The sequence below is a fragment of the Mercenaria mercenaria genome, chromosome 1 (assembly GCF_021730395.1).
Source record: "Mercenaria mercenaria strain notata chromosome 1, MADL_Memer_1, whole genome shotgun sequence".
Classification (NCBI taxonomy): Eukaryota; Metazoa; Mollusca; class Bivalvia; order Venerida; family Veneridae; genus Mercenaria; species Mercenaria mercenaria.
The window spans coordinates 67,833,397-67,850,762 of record NC_069361.1 but is presented as its reverse complement, the minus strand read 5'-3'; the positions used below and the strand labels follow the sequence as shown (position 1 = coordinate 67,850,762).

General features: G+C 35.8%; 1 protein-coding gene across 5 annotated transcripts in view; it reads left to right on the top strand.

Moving 5' to 3' along the window:
• The window catches only part of LOC123535249 (spermatogenesis-defective protein 39 homolog), a 63,803-nt gene that overhangs the window by 12,009 nt on the left and 34,428 nt on the right, over window positions 1–17,366 (top strand). For 2 of the 5 annotated variants that reach the window (XM_053550068.1, XM_053550076.1), the window contains exons 6-10: window positions 709–744; window positions 2,592–2,696; window positions 4,080–4,172; window positions 6,030–6,118; window positions 6,553–6,624. In XM_053550068.1, the coding sequence (XP_053406043.1) occupies window positions 709–744; window positions 2,592–2,696; window positions 4,080–4,172; window positions 6,030–6,118; window positions 6,553–6,624 (395 nt within the window). Of the gene's footprint in view, window positions 1–161; window positions 275–708; window positions 745–2,591; window positions 2,697–4,079; window positions 4,173–6,029; window positions 6,119–6,552; window positions 6,625–17,366 lie in introns of those variants that run through there. The other 3 variants (XM_053550075.1, XM_053550083.1, XM_053550078.1) reach the window with 3 other exon arrangements.

The following is a 17,366-nucleotide window of genomic DNA, read 5'->3' as shown; positions in this document are numbered from 1 at the left end:
ACGTTTTCAGTTATACATGTTATTTTCATATCAAATGTAATCACTGTGGGGAATCACATGATCAAAATAATCTCTAAACCAAAGTTATATTTTGAGGAACATGAAAAAATTTCCTGTCATGATAAGATATGAAATTTAAACATAGCCTATCATGTGACTAATGAAAATTGTTAAATTATCATGTAGTTGACAATAATGATAGATATCCTATAATTACAAACACTAAGGAAAATAATAAGTATCAGTTTCTTGAAGTGTTCCAGATAATCAGAAGGTAATTATGATTGAAATCGTTGTAGTTTTAGGATACATGTATGTTGGCATATGATAGGCTATATTTTAGATTTTCAGCAAAAGATTCTTCAATATTATCCCATATTATTCATAAATTTATTTTGGTTTAGAGATTATTTTGATCATGTGATTCCCCGCAGTGGTAATTAATGGAGCGACTTTATATCCTGTGACCAATATCTTAATCTTATTATCATTTGGTTTCCATAAATGAAACGACAATAAAACATTTCTTTGATAAAATTCTTTATTGTCAGTCCTGTGGTTAGTCTAATTAGACCATCTATAGCTGACATATGACTATACAAACAACAAAAGTAGTAATTGAAATGTCTTTGTTGCTTTTCTCATTACATGGTTTATTGATCAGTCTGCCACTAATGTCCTGCAACTTGTATTTTATTTTCAATTTAGGCACATCAAGAGATACAGTTCCAAAGACTCCCAGTGGTAAGAATAATAAATGTTGTAACTGCCTGACAATAAACATACAGAGTTTAATAGTATACTTCATATTTTTCATTTAAGGTAATAGACCCATACTGCTGTTCTGCAACTTATGTTCAATTACATACATGTACTATAAAAATCAATGTCAGTGGGAAGGTTGTTTCTGCTTTGTGAAATGTCAGTGGGAAGGTTTGTTTCCACTTTATGAAATATCAGTGGGAAGGGTTGTTTCTGCTTGTGAAATGGCAGTGGGAAGGTTGTTTCCGCTTTGTGAAATGTCAATGGGAAGGGTTGTGTTTGCTTTGTGAAATATCAGTAGAAATGGTCGTTTCTGCTTTGTGAAATGTCAGTTGGAAGGTTTGTTTCCACTTTATGAAATATCAGTGGGAAGGGTTGTTTCAGCTTTGTGAAATATCAGTGGAAATGGTTGTTTCCACTTTGTAAAATGTCAGGGGGAAGGGTTGTGTTTGCTCTATGAAATGCTAGTGGGAAGGTTTTTGTCCGGTTCCCCTTTGAGATTACAGCATGTTTATTTGTATTTTCCTTTTGTGACAGCATGTGTATCAAAGTAATTTTTCTTGTTAATTGATAAAACTGCCTAACTTTGGTCTTAATCACCATTCAAAATGTTGAACTTTTTTCAGATGCAAAAAAAAGACAACAATAAACTTCTACTTGATTGTTTACACAAAAATTTAATTTTGTTGAACCTTTGTATACCTGAACTGGCATACAAGATGCTAAGGTGCAATTCTAAAAGCAGGTTGTGATTCAACATTTTCTCGTATGAATTAGATAAGGCTTTTTTGTGGGTTAAGGTAGAAATTTGTTGTGCTAAATGAATTCCTGTACTTTATGATAAAAACAAAGTTGCCGAAATTGTGAGTTCAGCATATTGAATGAGGACCAACCATAGTCTTTTATGTAAGACTCATTACTGTATTTACTATTTACGTCTCTCCCATACATGTGGGAGACATACTGAATTAGTGCTGTCTGTCTGTCACAAAGTTTGTCCAAACAACTCCTCCGAAACCACAAACCGGATTTACACCAAACTTCACAAAAGTGATCATTGTCAAGTCTAGTTGTGCATATCTTTTGAGATATTTGAGAGATATGGCCCTTGATTTGGCAAATGTTATAATGTTTTTGCCACATTTCTTATATTATTGACCAGATTCCCACCAAACCTTACAGGAGTGATCAGTTCCAAGCCTCATAGTTCATATAATCAGCAAGTTCTGGTTCAGTGGAGTTATGGCACTTGATTTTTTGTATTTTACAGTGTTTACCTAACTTGACATATAACATTGGGCTAAAGTTCACAAAAACTCATGATCATTGTATCATCTGCATATCTGTAATCCTGTTTAATGATTTTCAGCAGAGTTATGACTCTTGATTTGTCAAATTTTATGATGTCTATGCTGCTTCTCCTATAATTACTGGTTGGAGTTCCATCTAACTTTACCAGAGTGAAGGGTAAGTAGTGGGAGACATACGTTTTTCATGAAAAACAAGCGCTAGCTGTTTATGTTTTTGATGTCAACCTTTAGCCTGCTGGCGGCAAGTGATTCTGCCTTTGCGATTAGTGCAGACCAAGATCAGCCTATACATCTGTGCAGGCTGATCTTGGTCTGCAATATTCTGTCAGTAAATTTTCAGTGAACACCCCTTCGAATTATAAATGGTATTACCCAAGTTGAATGATGAACCAGTCCATTTTAGAAATTTAGCAGGCTAAAGGTTAAACTCTTTGTCAGCTCTGTGTGCATGTCTGCATAATGCTTGCATGCTTATTTTACCATTTTAATCACTATACCTTCCTTGTGATCCCGATGTAGCAGGGCCCAGTCAACCCAAACCCAGGTTTGAGCCTCAAGTTGAACCACCCAAGAGACCCCAGCCATCCTATATGACACACAGCCGATCCAGAAGTGATGTCTTGGGTAAAAAAAGAACTTTTACTGTAGATGTGACTAAAACTTGTTGAAAATTGGTGGTTACAGCCACAAAGTACTTACTACACATCCTGGCCCATATTCACCAATCTTCTTAACCTGAATTTTATACTTAGACTTTAAATATATAAAAATTCAAATGGTTATTACTTCTTTGGAAATGTGTCTATACTGCTGAAAATGAGCAGGTTTTCTGTAATTATTTGAGCTAAGTTCAAGTAAAGCTTAATGAAAGTGATAGAAATAACGTTTAACTTTTAGACTTAATGAGGTCCTGAATCACCTATTTGATTGCAGTTTTTCAGACAGAATTTGTCACTTAAGATTCATTAACATAAATTGGGATAACTTTGTCTGTTAGAATATTTTGTTTCAGTTGTTGGCAATTAAGAGGCTTTCATTCTCTAGGAGCAGCTTTTAAACTAATAGAATAGAAAAACTTGAAAACGGGGTTATTGAACTGTATCTTGGGGAAAACGTATATTATAATATTATTAAATTAAATATGTATTTATAACTAAAAGCATTGACCCATTTTATTACTGATGAGTGATAAAAGTTTTGTAATTTTGGAGAGAACTACATTTTCTTGAAGAATTGTTTGATTGCCAGACATATTGTTTAATGCTGCTTAATTAATGTAATATCATTTTTTTGCTGCTAGCTTAATTAAACGAATGTATCTTTAATATATATGTTTGTAATCATTATACTGAACTATGAAATCATTAACCCTTATCATGCCGGACACGATTGATTTTGCCTTTGCGACCAGTGCAGATCATGATCAGCCTGCACATCCATGCAGTGTGATCATGACCTGCACTGTTCGCCATACAGTCAGTATGTTTTTGGTATTCACCCCTTTTAACAATTAATGGTACTGTCCAAACTGAAAGATGGACAAATTCATAATAGAAATTTAGCGAGGTAAGGACTTTTTTGTGGATTTTGTGGTATTTTGTCAACCCCTAAAATTCAAACACAACAAACAAACAGAATTGTTATTCATGTTGCCTCCTATATTTTTCAAATCAGCAAATTTAAACAAAATAACCATTTTGGCAAAAACCTCAAAATTAAGTGATTTCACAGTTGGCAGTTCATGTATGATGTTTAGCATAATATGGCTGTTGCAGAACCTCTGACCAGCATGTGTGTAAAACCCTTGACTATTGCTGAGAACAGTATCCAGTCAGCTAAATAGAAATAAAACAACAAGTATTACTTCATAATGCTAACAATTTGCTTGACCATCATGGTTTTGATTAACGAGTTTACATAAGCTTTTGCAAAGATTATCATAAACCATGAAAGAATTTTTAAAGGTCAGAACCAGACATAACTTGAATCTTTTATTTTATTTATCAGTTGGAAGTTTGGGAAAAATGAGTTTGGCAAAGTCTCCAAGCACTCCTGATTCTAAAGGTTACAAAATGGACAGTGAACCAGACCTGTCTACAGGTAAGTAACTAGAATCTTACAGATTACAAAATGGACCATGAAGAGACAAATCTTCAGGTAAGCACCCCCTCCCCTCCCCTCCCCCCATTTTTATAAGCCCGTCTCTGAAAGAGCGGGGCATATTATGTGAACATCCATGGTGGCAGTCGGGCGGGCAGTCGGCATCCAAAAGCATGTCCGCTCTCTAAGTATAACAGTTTTCATCCGATCTTTACCAAACTTGATGACAATGTTTATGGGCATAATATCTCGACCAAGATTGATAACCAGCAAAATCCCCCAGGCACTCTTGAGTTATGGCCCTTGAATTACTCTAAAATCTACAAATTTAGCCTTGTCCGCCCTCAAGTCAAACAGTTTTCATCCGATCTTCACCGAACTTAGTGACAATGTTTGTGGGCATAATATCTCAGCCAAGTTCGATAACCAGCCAAATTGCCCCAGGCACTCTTGGATTATGGCCCTTGAATTACTCGAAATCTGCGAATTTAGCCTTGTCCGCTCTCTAAGTCGAACAGTTTTCTTCTGATCTTCACTAAACTTGCTGACAATGTTTGTGGGCAAAATATCTCGGCCAAGTTTGATAATCAGCCAAATCGCCCCAGGCACTCTTGTATTATAGCCCTTACATTAGGCCATATTCGATGACGGGCGTATTTTGTGACAGTCTGCCACTCTTGTTTAGTATATTTAAACACTCCGAATGGGTTAAACACTGCAAAGAATAATTCACTTGGACTATACTCTTGTGAAATTATTCTGCAGTCTTATCTTTGCCTTGTTTAAATATACTAAAACATGATTCGTTAATTTGTTAAAATAAATACAAAACTGCTTTTATTATAACTTCAGGTTGTATATATTTCACAAATAAACTATTCATTGTGAGCTAATTTGCAAACTTTCTACTTCGCAAAAATATCTGATTTAAATTTTGTGATGTTTGAAATTAGAGAAAGAGATTAAATTAGGTGTTATGACTCGGCATGTTTACCTTTTAATAGGTAGGTAGGAAATATTTTACAGTGTTTAGTCATTGCTTATTGTCTCTAAGTAGTCAGCTTTAATTCAAACTTTTACCTAATAAGTACTGTGATATATATTGATAATAATTTGTGGATCTATTCACAGGTCAAAAAGTTTGCATATTGAAGATTCCAAACATTTTGCATGCGGAAATATTCGCAAAGCGCACAAAACTGAAATGCCAAAGCCAAGTTTGTTTATTTTTACTTGACTATAATGACATGTCTTTGTGAATGCAGAAAATTATTTTTGCTGATATTTACTGGAATTTCTTGAATTCGCTTAATTAGCGGATATTATATGTCACAAATTTGTCCACGTCTACAATAATACTTGTAATTACATTCTTAGGCCCAAAGATTGACAGAGACATTAAGGTATCCGATCCACAAATAAGTAAGTTCTATATAACAGTGCTATAAAAATATATCAAATATTGATACCTTGTATGCTCATATGATTTTGGTATCATTTGAAAGTGTATTGTCTACTGAAAAAGAAAATATAAATAACATGACAAAAATATGTTATAGAAATTTTATTTTTTTACTTTATAGTTTTCAGTGATACTTCAATAGAAATCCAGTTACTACAGTGTAAGATTTATCATTTTGCAGTCAAAAACATGGCTGAAATAATTCTTGCATATTAATTATGGTCATCTTATTTACTAATTCTTGTTCAGCACACAACTCTTTCAAATGGTACAAAAAAAAACAAAAAAACATGGGGTCACCAGGCATCAAAATTTACCTATTTGTGGATCAGATACCTTCAATGTTCACAAATGCATTTGATTTTGGTGGTTAATCTCTTTACTATATTGTTCAGTTGTAGGAACGCGAGAGCAGAGCCAGGACAGCAGGAAGCCTTTGAGCAGCCAGGAGCAAGATATACAGTACCTTAAACAAAAATTACAGGTAGGCAGACTAGGCTTTCTTTTGGTGGCCACTGATAAATACATTTACTTTGTTAATGTCAAGACAACTTTAGCAATAGATACATTACATTTTTAGCTCAAATATATATGGAGAACTATCCTGCTGGATCCAATGTCTGCGTCCTTATCTGTGTCCACTGCTTGTCTAAAGTTTTGATGCACTTTCACATCATCTGTGTTATTACTTGAAGGATTTGCCTCAAAATCAAGCTATTTAAATTGTTGCTCATCTTCATCAACATTAAATGACACAAGAGTCATAACTCTTGCACCAGGATGTCTTGAATTATGCCCCATTTTTCTTTGGATTTCAGGTTAAAAATTTGATGTACTTTCACTGTATCTGTGGTAATAGTAAATGGATTTGATTTAAACTTCAGATAGATGTCATTGTATATCTTATAATTCTTTCAGCAAGCTGAAAGTGCTATAGGTACAGCCAAATTAAAAGTAGAAGAAACAATCAAAAGGATGATAACTGGTCAGGTAAGACCTCTTCTAATAATGGTAATAAGGTTTGGTTAACTGGAAGTTATGGCTTGTAGTCAACTCTTAGAAGCTTCATTAAACTATTTTAGACTTTCTGTTAAGTCTTGCATCATGAATGGAAGTTTCACATGTTTTCACTGGCACTGGTAATGCTTTTGTTATAACTAGGGTGAAAGGGACTGTCATGCTGTAAATGATGTTATTCACAAAGTGTTCATGGTGAGCTATTGCGATCACAATGTGTCCGTCGTGCGTCCGTCCATCCGTCCACAATATTTATGTTTAAACGACATCTCCAAAACCACTGAATTGATTTTGATGAAACTTGGTCTGGTTGTTCCTAGGGGCCACCAGAGCTAAAATAGAAAAACTCTTCAAACGACATCTTCATCTTAACTGATAATCCAATTTTGAAATAATTTCACACGTCAAATGGTCCTTAAGTCACCCTTATTATGTCTCCCCCAGGAGACATATTGTTTTTGCCCTGTCCGTCCGTCCTTCCGTCCGTCCGTCCGTCCGTACGTACGTCACACTTCATTTCCGAGCAATAACTGGAGAACCATTTGACCTAGAACCTTCAAACTTCTTAGGGTTGTAGGGCTGCTGGAGTAGACGACCCCTGTTGTTTTTGGGGTCACTTTGTCAAAGGTCAAGGTCACAGGGGCCTGAACATTGAAAACCATTTCCAATCAATAACTAGAGAACCACTTCACCCAGAATGTTGAAACTAAATAGGATGATTGGTCATGAAGAGTAGATGACCCCTATTGATTTTAGGGTCACTCCGTCAAAGGTCAAGGTCACAAGGGCCTGAACATTGAAAACCATTTCCGATCAATAACTAGAGAACCACTTGACCCAGAATGTTGAAACTTCATAGGATGATTGGTCATAAAGAGTAGATGACCCCTATTGATTTTGGGGTCACTCCATCAAAGGTCAAGGTCACAGGGGCCTGAACATGGAAAACCATTTCTGATCAATAACTAGAGAACCACTTCACCCAGAATGTTGAAACTTCATAAGATGATTGTACATGCAAAGTAGATGACCCCTATCGATTTTGGGGTCACTCCATTAAAGGTCAAGGTCACAGGGACCTGAACATTGAAAACCATTTCCGGTCAAAGGTCAAGGTCACAGGGGCCTGAACATGGAAAACCATTTCCGATCAATAACTAGAGAACCACTTGACCCAGAATGTTGAAACTTCATAAGATGATTGTACATGCAAAGTAGATGACCCCTATCGATTTTGGGGTCACTCCATTAAAGGTCAAGGTCACAGGGGCCTGAACATTGAAAACCTTTTCCGGTCAGTAACTTGAGAACCACTTGACCTAGAATGTTGAAACTTCATAGGATGATTGGTCATGCAGAGTAGATGACCCCTAACGATTTTGGGGTCACTCTGTGAAAGGTCAAGGTCACAGGGGCCTGAACATTGAAAACCATTTCCAGTCAGTAACTTGAGAACCACTTGACCCAGAATGATGAAACTTCATAGGATGATTGGTCATGCAAAGTAGATGACCCCTAACGATTTAAGGGTCACTCTGTTAAAGGTCAAGGCCACAGGGGCCTGAACATGGAAAACCATTCCCAATCAATAACTTGAGAACCTCTCAACCCAGAATGTTGAAACTTCATAGGATGATTGTTCATGCAGAGTAAATGACCCCTATTGTTTTTGGGGTCACTCCGTTAAAGGTCAATGTCACAGGGGCCTGAACATTGATAACCAGTTCCGATCAATAACTTGAGAACCACTTGACCCAGAATGTTAAAACTTCATAGGATGATTGAACATGCAGAGTAGATGACCCCTATTGATTTTGGGGTCAGTCTATTAAAGGTCAAGGTCACAGTGGCCTGTTCATGTAAAATCATTTTTTTGAAATAACTTGAGAACCACTTGACCTACAATGTTGAAACTTAATAGGATGATTGGACATGCAGAGTAGATGACTATTTATTTTGACTTCTATTGACTTCTTGCCTATAGGACTTTGCATTGGGGGAGACATGCGCTTTTTTACAAAAGCATTTTCTAGTTATTATTTAAATCATACTGATTTGTCAAAAAAAAAACATGGCTGCCAGAAGGCATGGACACTTTTTCCTATATGTTTATAATGGAAACTTTAAAATGTTCTTGTGTGAAACATAATTTTACACAAACGGTACTTGTGTGATCCTCTACCAAGACAGTTCAAATTGTTCCGATTCATTAAATAACATGGGCGCCAGGGGGCATGGTCACTTTTCCCTATTTGTAAATAGTGGAGATTTTAAAAATCTTCTGGTGTGAAATTGTTGGCCCGATTTTTAGCTCACCTGTCACAAAGTGACAAGGTGAGCTTTTGTGATCGCGCAGCGTCCGTCGTCCATCCGTGCGTGCGTCCGTGTGTGCGTAAACTTTTGCTTGTGACCACTCTAGAGGTCACATTTTTCATGGGATCTTTATGAAAGTTGGTCAGAATGTTCATCTTGATAATATCTAGGTCAAGTTCGAAGCTGGGTCATGTGCATTCCAAAACTAGTTCAGTAGGTCTAAAAATAGAAAATCCTTGTGACCTCCCTAGAGGCCATATTTTTCAATGGATCTTCATGAAAATTGGTCAGAATGTTCACCTTGATGATATCAAGGTCAGTTTCGAAACTGGGTCACGTGCGGTCCAAAACTAGGTCAGTAGATCTAAAAATAGAGAAACCTTGTGACCTCTCTAGAGGCCATACTTTTCGATGGATCTTCATAAAAATTTGTCAGAATGTTCACCTTGATGATATCTAGTTCAAGTTCGAAACTGGGTCACGTGCCTTCAAAAACTAGGTCATTAGGTCAAATAATAGAAAAACCTTCTGACCTCTCTAGAGGCGATATTTATCATGGGATCTGTATGAAAGTTGGTCTGAATATTCCTCTTGATGATATCTAGGTCAAGTTTGAAACTGGGTCAACTGCGGTCAAAAACTAGGTCAGTAGGTCTAAAAATAGTAAAACCTTGTGACCTCCCTAGAGGCTATATTTTTCAATGAATCTTCATGAAAATTGGTCAGAATGTTCACCTTGATAATATCTAGGTCAAGATCGAAACTGGGTCAACTGTGGTCAAAAACTGGGTCAGTAGGTCTGAAAATAGAAAAACCTTGTGACCTTTCTAGAGTCCATACTTTTCAATGGAACTTCATGAAAATTGGTCAGAATGTTCACTTTGATGATATCTAGGTCAGTTTCAAAACTGGGTCACGTGCCATCAAAAACTAGGTCAGTAGGTCAAATAATAGAAAAACCTTGTGACCTCTCTAGAGGCGATATTTTTTATGGGATCTGTATGAAAGTTGGTCTGAATATTCATCTTGATCATATCTAGGTCAAGTTCTAAACTGGGTCAACTGCGGGCAAAAACTAGGTCAGTAGGTCTACGTCATCCATGTGTCTGTGCGTAAACTTTTGCTTGTGACCACTGTAGTTTAAGATCGATATTGTTTTTGCCTTCGCCATCCGTCCGCCCATCCGCCCGTCGGTCCATCCACATTAACATTGTCATGCTTTCACAGGTCAAACTGCTGGCCAGATTTCGATGAAACTTCACAGGAGTGATCAGTACCAAGCCTAGTTGTGAACATCGCTGGCACATTCAACTTCGCTGTACAAAATGTCCGCAAGAGCTAAAAATATAAAAATCTTGTCCGGCTTTCACAGCACAAACTGCTGGCCAGAATTCAATGAAACTTCACAGAAGTGATCAGTACCAAGCTTAGTTGTGCATTTCACCCACATGTTCTGCTTCGCTGCACAAAATGGCCACCAGAGGCAAAGATAGAAAAATCTTGTCCAGCTGTCACAGGTCAGACTGCTGGCTGGATTTCAACGAAACGTCAGGAGTGATCAGTACCAACCCTAGTTGTGCATATGGTCGACAGGTTCTGCTTTGCTGCACGAAATGACCGCCAGAGCTAAAGGTATACATAGGGGGGAGACATATGTTTTTGTGACAAAAACATCTTCTAGTTTTACATGTAATTAGACTAACACATTATATAAAGAAGCAAATCATGTTCAGCATCCAATAAAATATAAATATACACATCAACAAAGCACATTTAATCACTTTAAAATTGTTTTTTCCAACCTTTAGCGGTCAGCTTATTGTTTTGATCGGTCATAACAGGAAGAGGAGGGAGTACAGTCATTTATAGGGGATGACATGTGGTGGGGGAGACATATTGGTTTAATGCTGTCTGTCAGTCTATCTGTCTGTCTGTACGTCACAAAGTTTGTCCTAGCAACTCCGACACCACTGGATGGAATTACACCTAACCTCACTTGAGTAATCATTGCCAAGCCTAGTTGTGCATATGTTAGGTGTTTTCTGGTTCAATGATTTTCAGTTGTATTTTATCTTGTCCGGGGCAAAGTTATATTTTACCTTGTCTTGGGCAACTGCGCTGAAACATCCAGGAGGAATTACACCAAACTTCATAGAAGTGTTCATTGCCAAGCCTAGTTGTGCATATCTTTGGCATGTTCTGGTTCAGTGAATTTTCCTGGAGTTAAGGTCCCTAACTCATTCTGCCCTAAAGTCTTATTTCCACTTCTGCTCTGCTGATATTTATCTTTCAGCCACCTAGGAGGCCAATAAGCCAATCTTCCCTTGAATACCTAGAGATATTATGAGACATTGATTTTGTAGTTTTTTAACTCGACTATTCAAAGAATAGTCTAGCTATTCTACTCACCCTGGCATCGGTGAGGGGCAAGTGATTTGAACTTTGGAAGTCACGACCTAAACCACTCGGTCACAGAGGCCCCTTGCACTCTTTCTAACTAAATTGAATTAGCTATACAACAAAATTAATTTCATGCAGCTGTGCAATACAGTCATAGCTATTCTACTCACCCTTGCATCGGCGTCGGCATCACACCTTGGTTAAAGTTTTGCATGCAAGTACATTATGGCTATCATTTAAAGGCATATAGCTTTGAAACTTATTTTTTTCTTTTTCTAGGTCAATTACTGACCTCACTGGGTGAAGTCCCATAACTCTGACATGTATTTTAGCCAAATTATGCCCCCTTTTGGACTTAGAAAATTCTGGTTAAAGTTTTACATGCAAGTTACTACATGTATCTGCAAAACTAATGCAGATATTAAATTGAAACTTCACGACATGTGTCTTTGGGCTTATGAAACTAGGTGATAGCATCAAGTCCCATACCAGTATGATCTCTGACTTGCATTTTTGGCCAAATTATGCTCCCTTTTGGACTTAGAAAATTCTGGTTAAAGTTTCGCGTGCAAGTACATATAGCTATTATTTAAATTAAAGGCATATAGATTTGAAACTTATTTTTTTTCTTTTTCTAGATAAATTACCAACCTCACTGGGTCAAGTCCCATTACTCTGACTTGTATTTTGGACAAATTATGCCCCCTTTTGGACTTAGAAAATTCTTGTTAAAGTTTTGCATGCAAGTTACTATCTGCAAAACAAATGCAGATAATAAATTGAAACTTCACAGTCATGTGTCTTCAGGCTTATAAAACTAGTTGATTGCATCAAGTCCTATAACTCTGACTTGGATTTAGAAAACCTCTGGTTAAAGTTTTGCAAGCAAGTTCCTATCTCCAAAACTAATGCAGGTACTGGATTGAAACTCTATAGATATTTTAACATTAGGGTAATATTCCTGCTTCTGGGACAATGGTTCGAATAGTCGAGCACTGGCTGTCTTACAGACAGCGCTTGTTTTAACAGACTGTTCAGATTTTGTTTTGGCTACAAAATAAACAACAATTATAAATTGCTAAATTTTATTATTTAGAGATTTAAACAATAAATAAGATCAATTTTTGAAAATGATTTTGAATTATTTATATTAATAAACAAATAAAACCAAGGAAGATGATTTTACTTTTTCATACACAAGTGAACATTGTCATATCACATAACTGAAAATAAAAGGTCTGATGTGCATGAGTGAAAGATAGTTTAATGTTAATGTAAAATAAAATATTTTAGTTCTTTTCTTTTCAAGGATATAATTCACAATTTTATCCCTGGCAGATAATGCTATGTGCATCATCACGACGTAACTATGTAACATCATAATATGCATCATTATATGCAAATGTTCATGTGGTATAAAAAATAAAAAATAATTCTGTTTTCATTTTTATTTTGCATTTCGGTATGATGTGTACAAGTTATGTTTGTGCAGAGAATATGTACATCTCTTAGACTAATTGTTTGATCACGCAAATGGCACTGTTTGTCACATAGAGACAATCCAAAAAAGTTTATTTTTGGGTTGCCTTATTTCAGCTGTCATAGCTCAGTGAATTTTCCTTCATTGATATCTTTTTATTTATTCATTTATCTATTTATTTTTAGCTCACCTGTCACGAAGTGACAAGGTGAGCTATTGTTACCGCTAATATCCGTCTTGCGTAGTCCATCGTCCGTTGTCTGTCAACAATTTCTAAAAAAATCTTCTTCTTGAAAACCATTGGGCAGAATTACACCACGCTTCACAGGAATGATCCTTGGGTGACCCCCTTTCAAAAGTTTTAATAGAATTGAATTCCATGCAGAATTCTGGTTGCCATGACAACTGAAAGGAAAAACTTTAAAAATCTTCTTGTCCAAAACCACAGGGCCTAGGGCCTTGATATCTGATGTGTAGCATCATCTAGTGGTCCTCTACCAAAATTGGTCAAATTATCCCCCTAGGGTCAAATATGGCCCCGCCTCGGGGGTCACATGGTTTATATAGACTTACATAGGGAAAACTTCGAAAATTGTCTTGTACAAAACCACATGGCCTAGGGCTTTGATATTTGGTATGTAGCATCATCTAGTGGTCCTCTACCAAGATTGTTCAAATTATCCCCCTAGGGTAAAATATGGCCCCGTCCCGGGGGTCCCAAGTTTTACATAGACTTATATTGGGAAAAAAGTTTAAAATTCTTCTTGTCTGAAACCACAACACTTAGACCTTTGATATTTGGTTTATAACATTGTCTTATGGTCCTCAACCAAAATTGTTCAAATTGTACCCCTTGGGTGAAAAGAGGCTCTGCCCTGGGGGTCCCAAGTTTTATATAGACTTATATAGGAAAAAACTTTCAATATCTTCTTGTCTGAAACCATACGACCTAGGCTTTTGATATTAGATATGATGCATTGTCTAGTAGTCCTCTACCAACATTGTTCAAATTATGCCCCTGGGTCAAAAGAGGCCCCTCCCTGGGATCACTTAGTTATTATGTGAGTTATTTAGGAAAAATACTTTAAAAAATCATCTGATCCTATTTCCGAGGCTGTTTAATTATAATTACCTGATGACCCCAAGTAATATGATGTCACTTGACTGTGACCTTGACTTACTGACCTACTTTCTTGTTTTTTAAGTTACAGCCTTGAAATTTTGATGACATACACAGTTTTGCGCACAAATCGTAAAACTGAATTTCATTGACTATGAATGTGACCTGCTGACTTTCTTAATATTTTATCATCATTTTGACATTTAAAACATGTAGCTCATATTACTCAGGTGAGCGATTAAGGGTCATCATGACCCTCTTGTTTGTATTTAGATCATATATAGAATCATTCTTAATTGTCAGTGTTCCATAAATTACAAATTATAACTTGAACAAGGCTTATTTTACAGCTTTTATGAATGAAATATTTTATTTTTTCACAACATCCTGTTTTATTTTTGCATTATAAAGAATGTTGTGCAAAAAAAATTGATCACAATTTGTAAGAAAGAACTGAAGATTTTATCAAAAGACCAATAAAATGTGATGACTAAAAGCATCTTATCTTATCTTGTGGAACTCAGAGCTACTACTGTTATGGCGTATGTACGCGGGGTGCACTTGCCAAATGTAGATAACAATGCAAGCAATACTGGTTGGCGACCCAGATTCAGACAATTTTCAAACCTTTTCAGCTATCATATTTTCATTTTTAATGCAAGATCCATGAAATGTTACCTGTTTCAAGTTCAGTTCTTTGGTGTTACAAAATGGGAATTTGTTTGTATCTAAAAATGATTGAAACTGAACACATCACTGACGCCCGAAAGCGGGTACGTAAATTTAACGTTTTTAGGTGTTGCAGGATCCAGAAATCGGACAGTAGGAAACAGCTAATTATCGCCATTTCCTTTCGCAGAATCACTTTAAGGTCAGTGTTAATGATGAAAAGACATGTTTACCTTGTTTACATTCAGCTATTTCTGTTTGATATAAGGCTGTTGAGAGTTTAAAATATTCAGCTGGCCTATACTTGACATAAACTTTTCAGGAAAAAAAAATGGATTAAACGCATTTACAGTGTGTAATGGGAAAACCTTGAAACTTGTTTTTATCTACCCATTTTGATCATTTTAAAACACGCAATATTCTCGTCTGCATTTAACAGCTTGTAGATGAGTACCCCTTGAATAATGTTTGGGCCTCAAAACAAGTACTGAAAGCACATGTAACTTCCCCCAGCGAGAGCTGTCACAACATTTCGTGAACAAATGTATTAAATATTTCAATTTTGTAAGTTTTACTTACAGATTTGTAATTGTTGTAGTGAATGCTGCACATAAAGCAAGCGTCTGTGTACTTGTCAACAAATGATAAAAAATAATGCGGAAATAAGGGTTTACGCGACTGTCTGGGTTTCTGGGTCGTTTGAAATTCTGGGTTGCCAACCAGTATACAGATAACAATCAGAGGACATACTAGTGAATGCAGAATGAGTTAATCTGTGGCATCTTGCAATTTCTGCATTGTAAGTGGTGGGAGACATAAAATTATGGGGTTTTTTGGTGAAAAACAGTCTCTAGGTATAATTTTTTTGTCTGTAATAAATAAAACAAAATCAAATTGATAATTTAAATGGTATATTATTATAATGAAGATTTCTTATTTGCAAACATGTCTTCACACAAAATGTCTTTTAGTGTAGCGTTTAGTGATACAGTGTCATATCCAACATTAACACTACAAGGGCATATTTCTAGGAGAGCTATGTCTTACCTCTTCCCATTCCAAGTATTGTATTGTCACAGATTTTATTTTGTTATTCTCGTAACTATACACGTGTGTCCTAGTTTGCATTGCCTGTAAAGAATTTATTACAGACTGAAGTTGATACACTAAACAGTGCCTGATACCTAACTGTTTATACCGAAAAAAGGCAGGATATTCTTTGCGGTCCTTGTATTTACACATTTCTTCCAGTACCTGTAGAACACATGGTCCTAAGTCTGTTGTATCAGAGTTTCTACACTCATCATGATGATAAATCATCATTTTTTTTATCATGTAGGAAGAGTATTCCTTATTGCGATACTGTATAAACTCACGTTCTAGCCAATAATTTTTCCTGATTTTATCATCACCATGTCCATTTATGAGAAACTTCAGGATCCTGTACACTTTCACATGATGTTTTGATAGAATATCCCTAATAAAAGACACCTCTGTTTCAGTAAAAGATATTGTATTATATGAACCCACATTCAAACAGCTTTTAGCAGACAATACCTCATCTTTGAACGATTTTGGTTCTACATTTTTTTCTACCTGCCTAACAAACCAATCTGGCTTATCCATAACAACAGTTTTGTAGGCAGGAACAAGGTCAGCAGCTATGTATCTTTTTTTTCCTAAACTGTCCTTGTAAATGAACTGAAACATGTATGCTGGACCATGCATCTTTACAGTTTCTTCCGTGTTTAGATAAATTTCTCTTCTCCCATCTTGAGAGGAATGATGAAATGACTTTTTATCAGTCAACTCGGAAAAACAAACCCCTATGGCTAATTTCATGTCAAGCCATGCAGAAAAATCAAATTCCTTTCTCCCAGAGAAGAGTAGAAAAATGAAGTCGAACTCATCTGGAAAATGATTCTTTGTTCCTTCATAGAAACTGCCCACTTTGATAATGGAACTCCTTGCTGGTTTTATATTTAAGTTTTCAAAACCACTCTCCTTTAGTTTTATTTCTCTTACTTTCATAGAAAATCTGTCTAGTGCCTCATTAGCTATATCCTGGACAAGAGTTTCTATTCCTGACTGAATAAACTCAACTTCCTCTTGTGATGCTTTGATTTTGCATTCCTTTTCATAGACATCATTCAAGTACAATTCAAGGTTATTAACTGTTTTAGGAATTTCATCTTCTTCAGCTTCAGAAACATCATTGAATTCAAGTTTGTTTTTTGTTTCATTTGTTTCAGGTATTTCTTTTAAATTATAAATACCTTCAGCTTTAGATACATCATTGAATTCAAGTTTGTTTTTTGTTTCATTAAATGTTTCATGTATTTCTTTTAAATTATAACTACCTTCAGCTTCAGAAACATCATTAAATTCAAGTTTGTTTTTTGTTTCATTTGTTTCAGGTATTTCTTTTAAATTATAACTACCTTCAGCTTTAGATACATCATTGAATTCAAGTTTGTTTTTTGTTTCATTTGTTTCAGGTATTTCTTTTAAATTATAACTACCTTCAGCTTTAGATACATCATTGAATTCAAGTTTGTTTTTTGTTTCATTTGTTTCAGGTATTTCTTTTAAATTATAACTACCTTCAGCTTTAGAAACATCATTAAATTCAAGTTTGTTTTTTGTTTCATTTGTTTCAGGTATTTCTTTTAAATTATAACTACGTCTTTTACCACATAAATTTCCCATCTCATAGCCTGTAAGAATATGGTC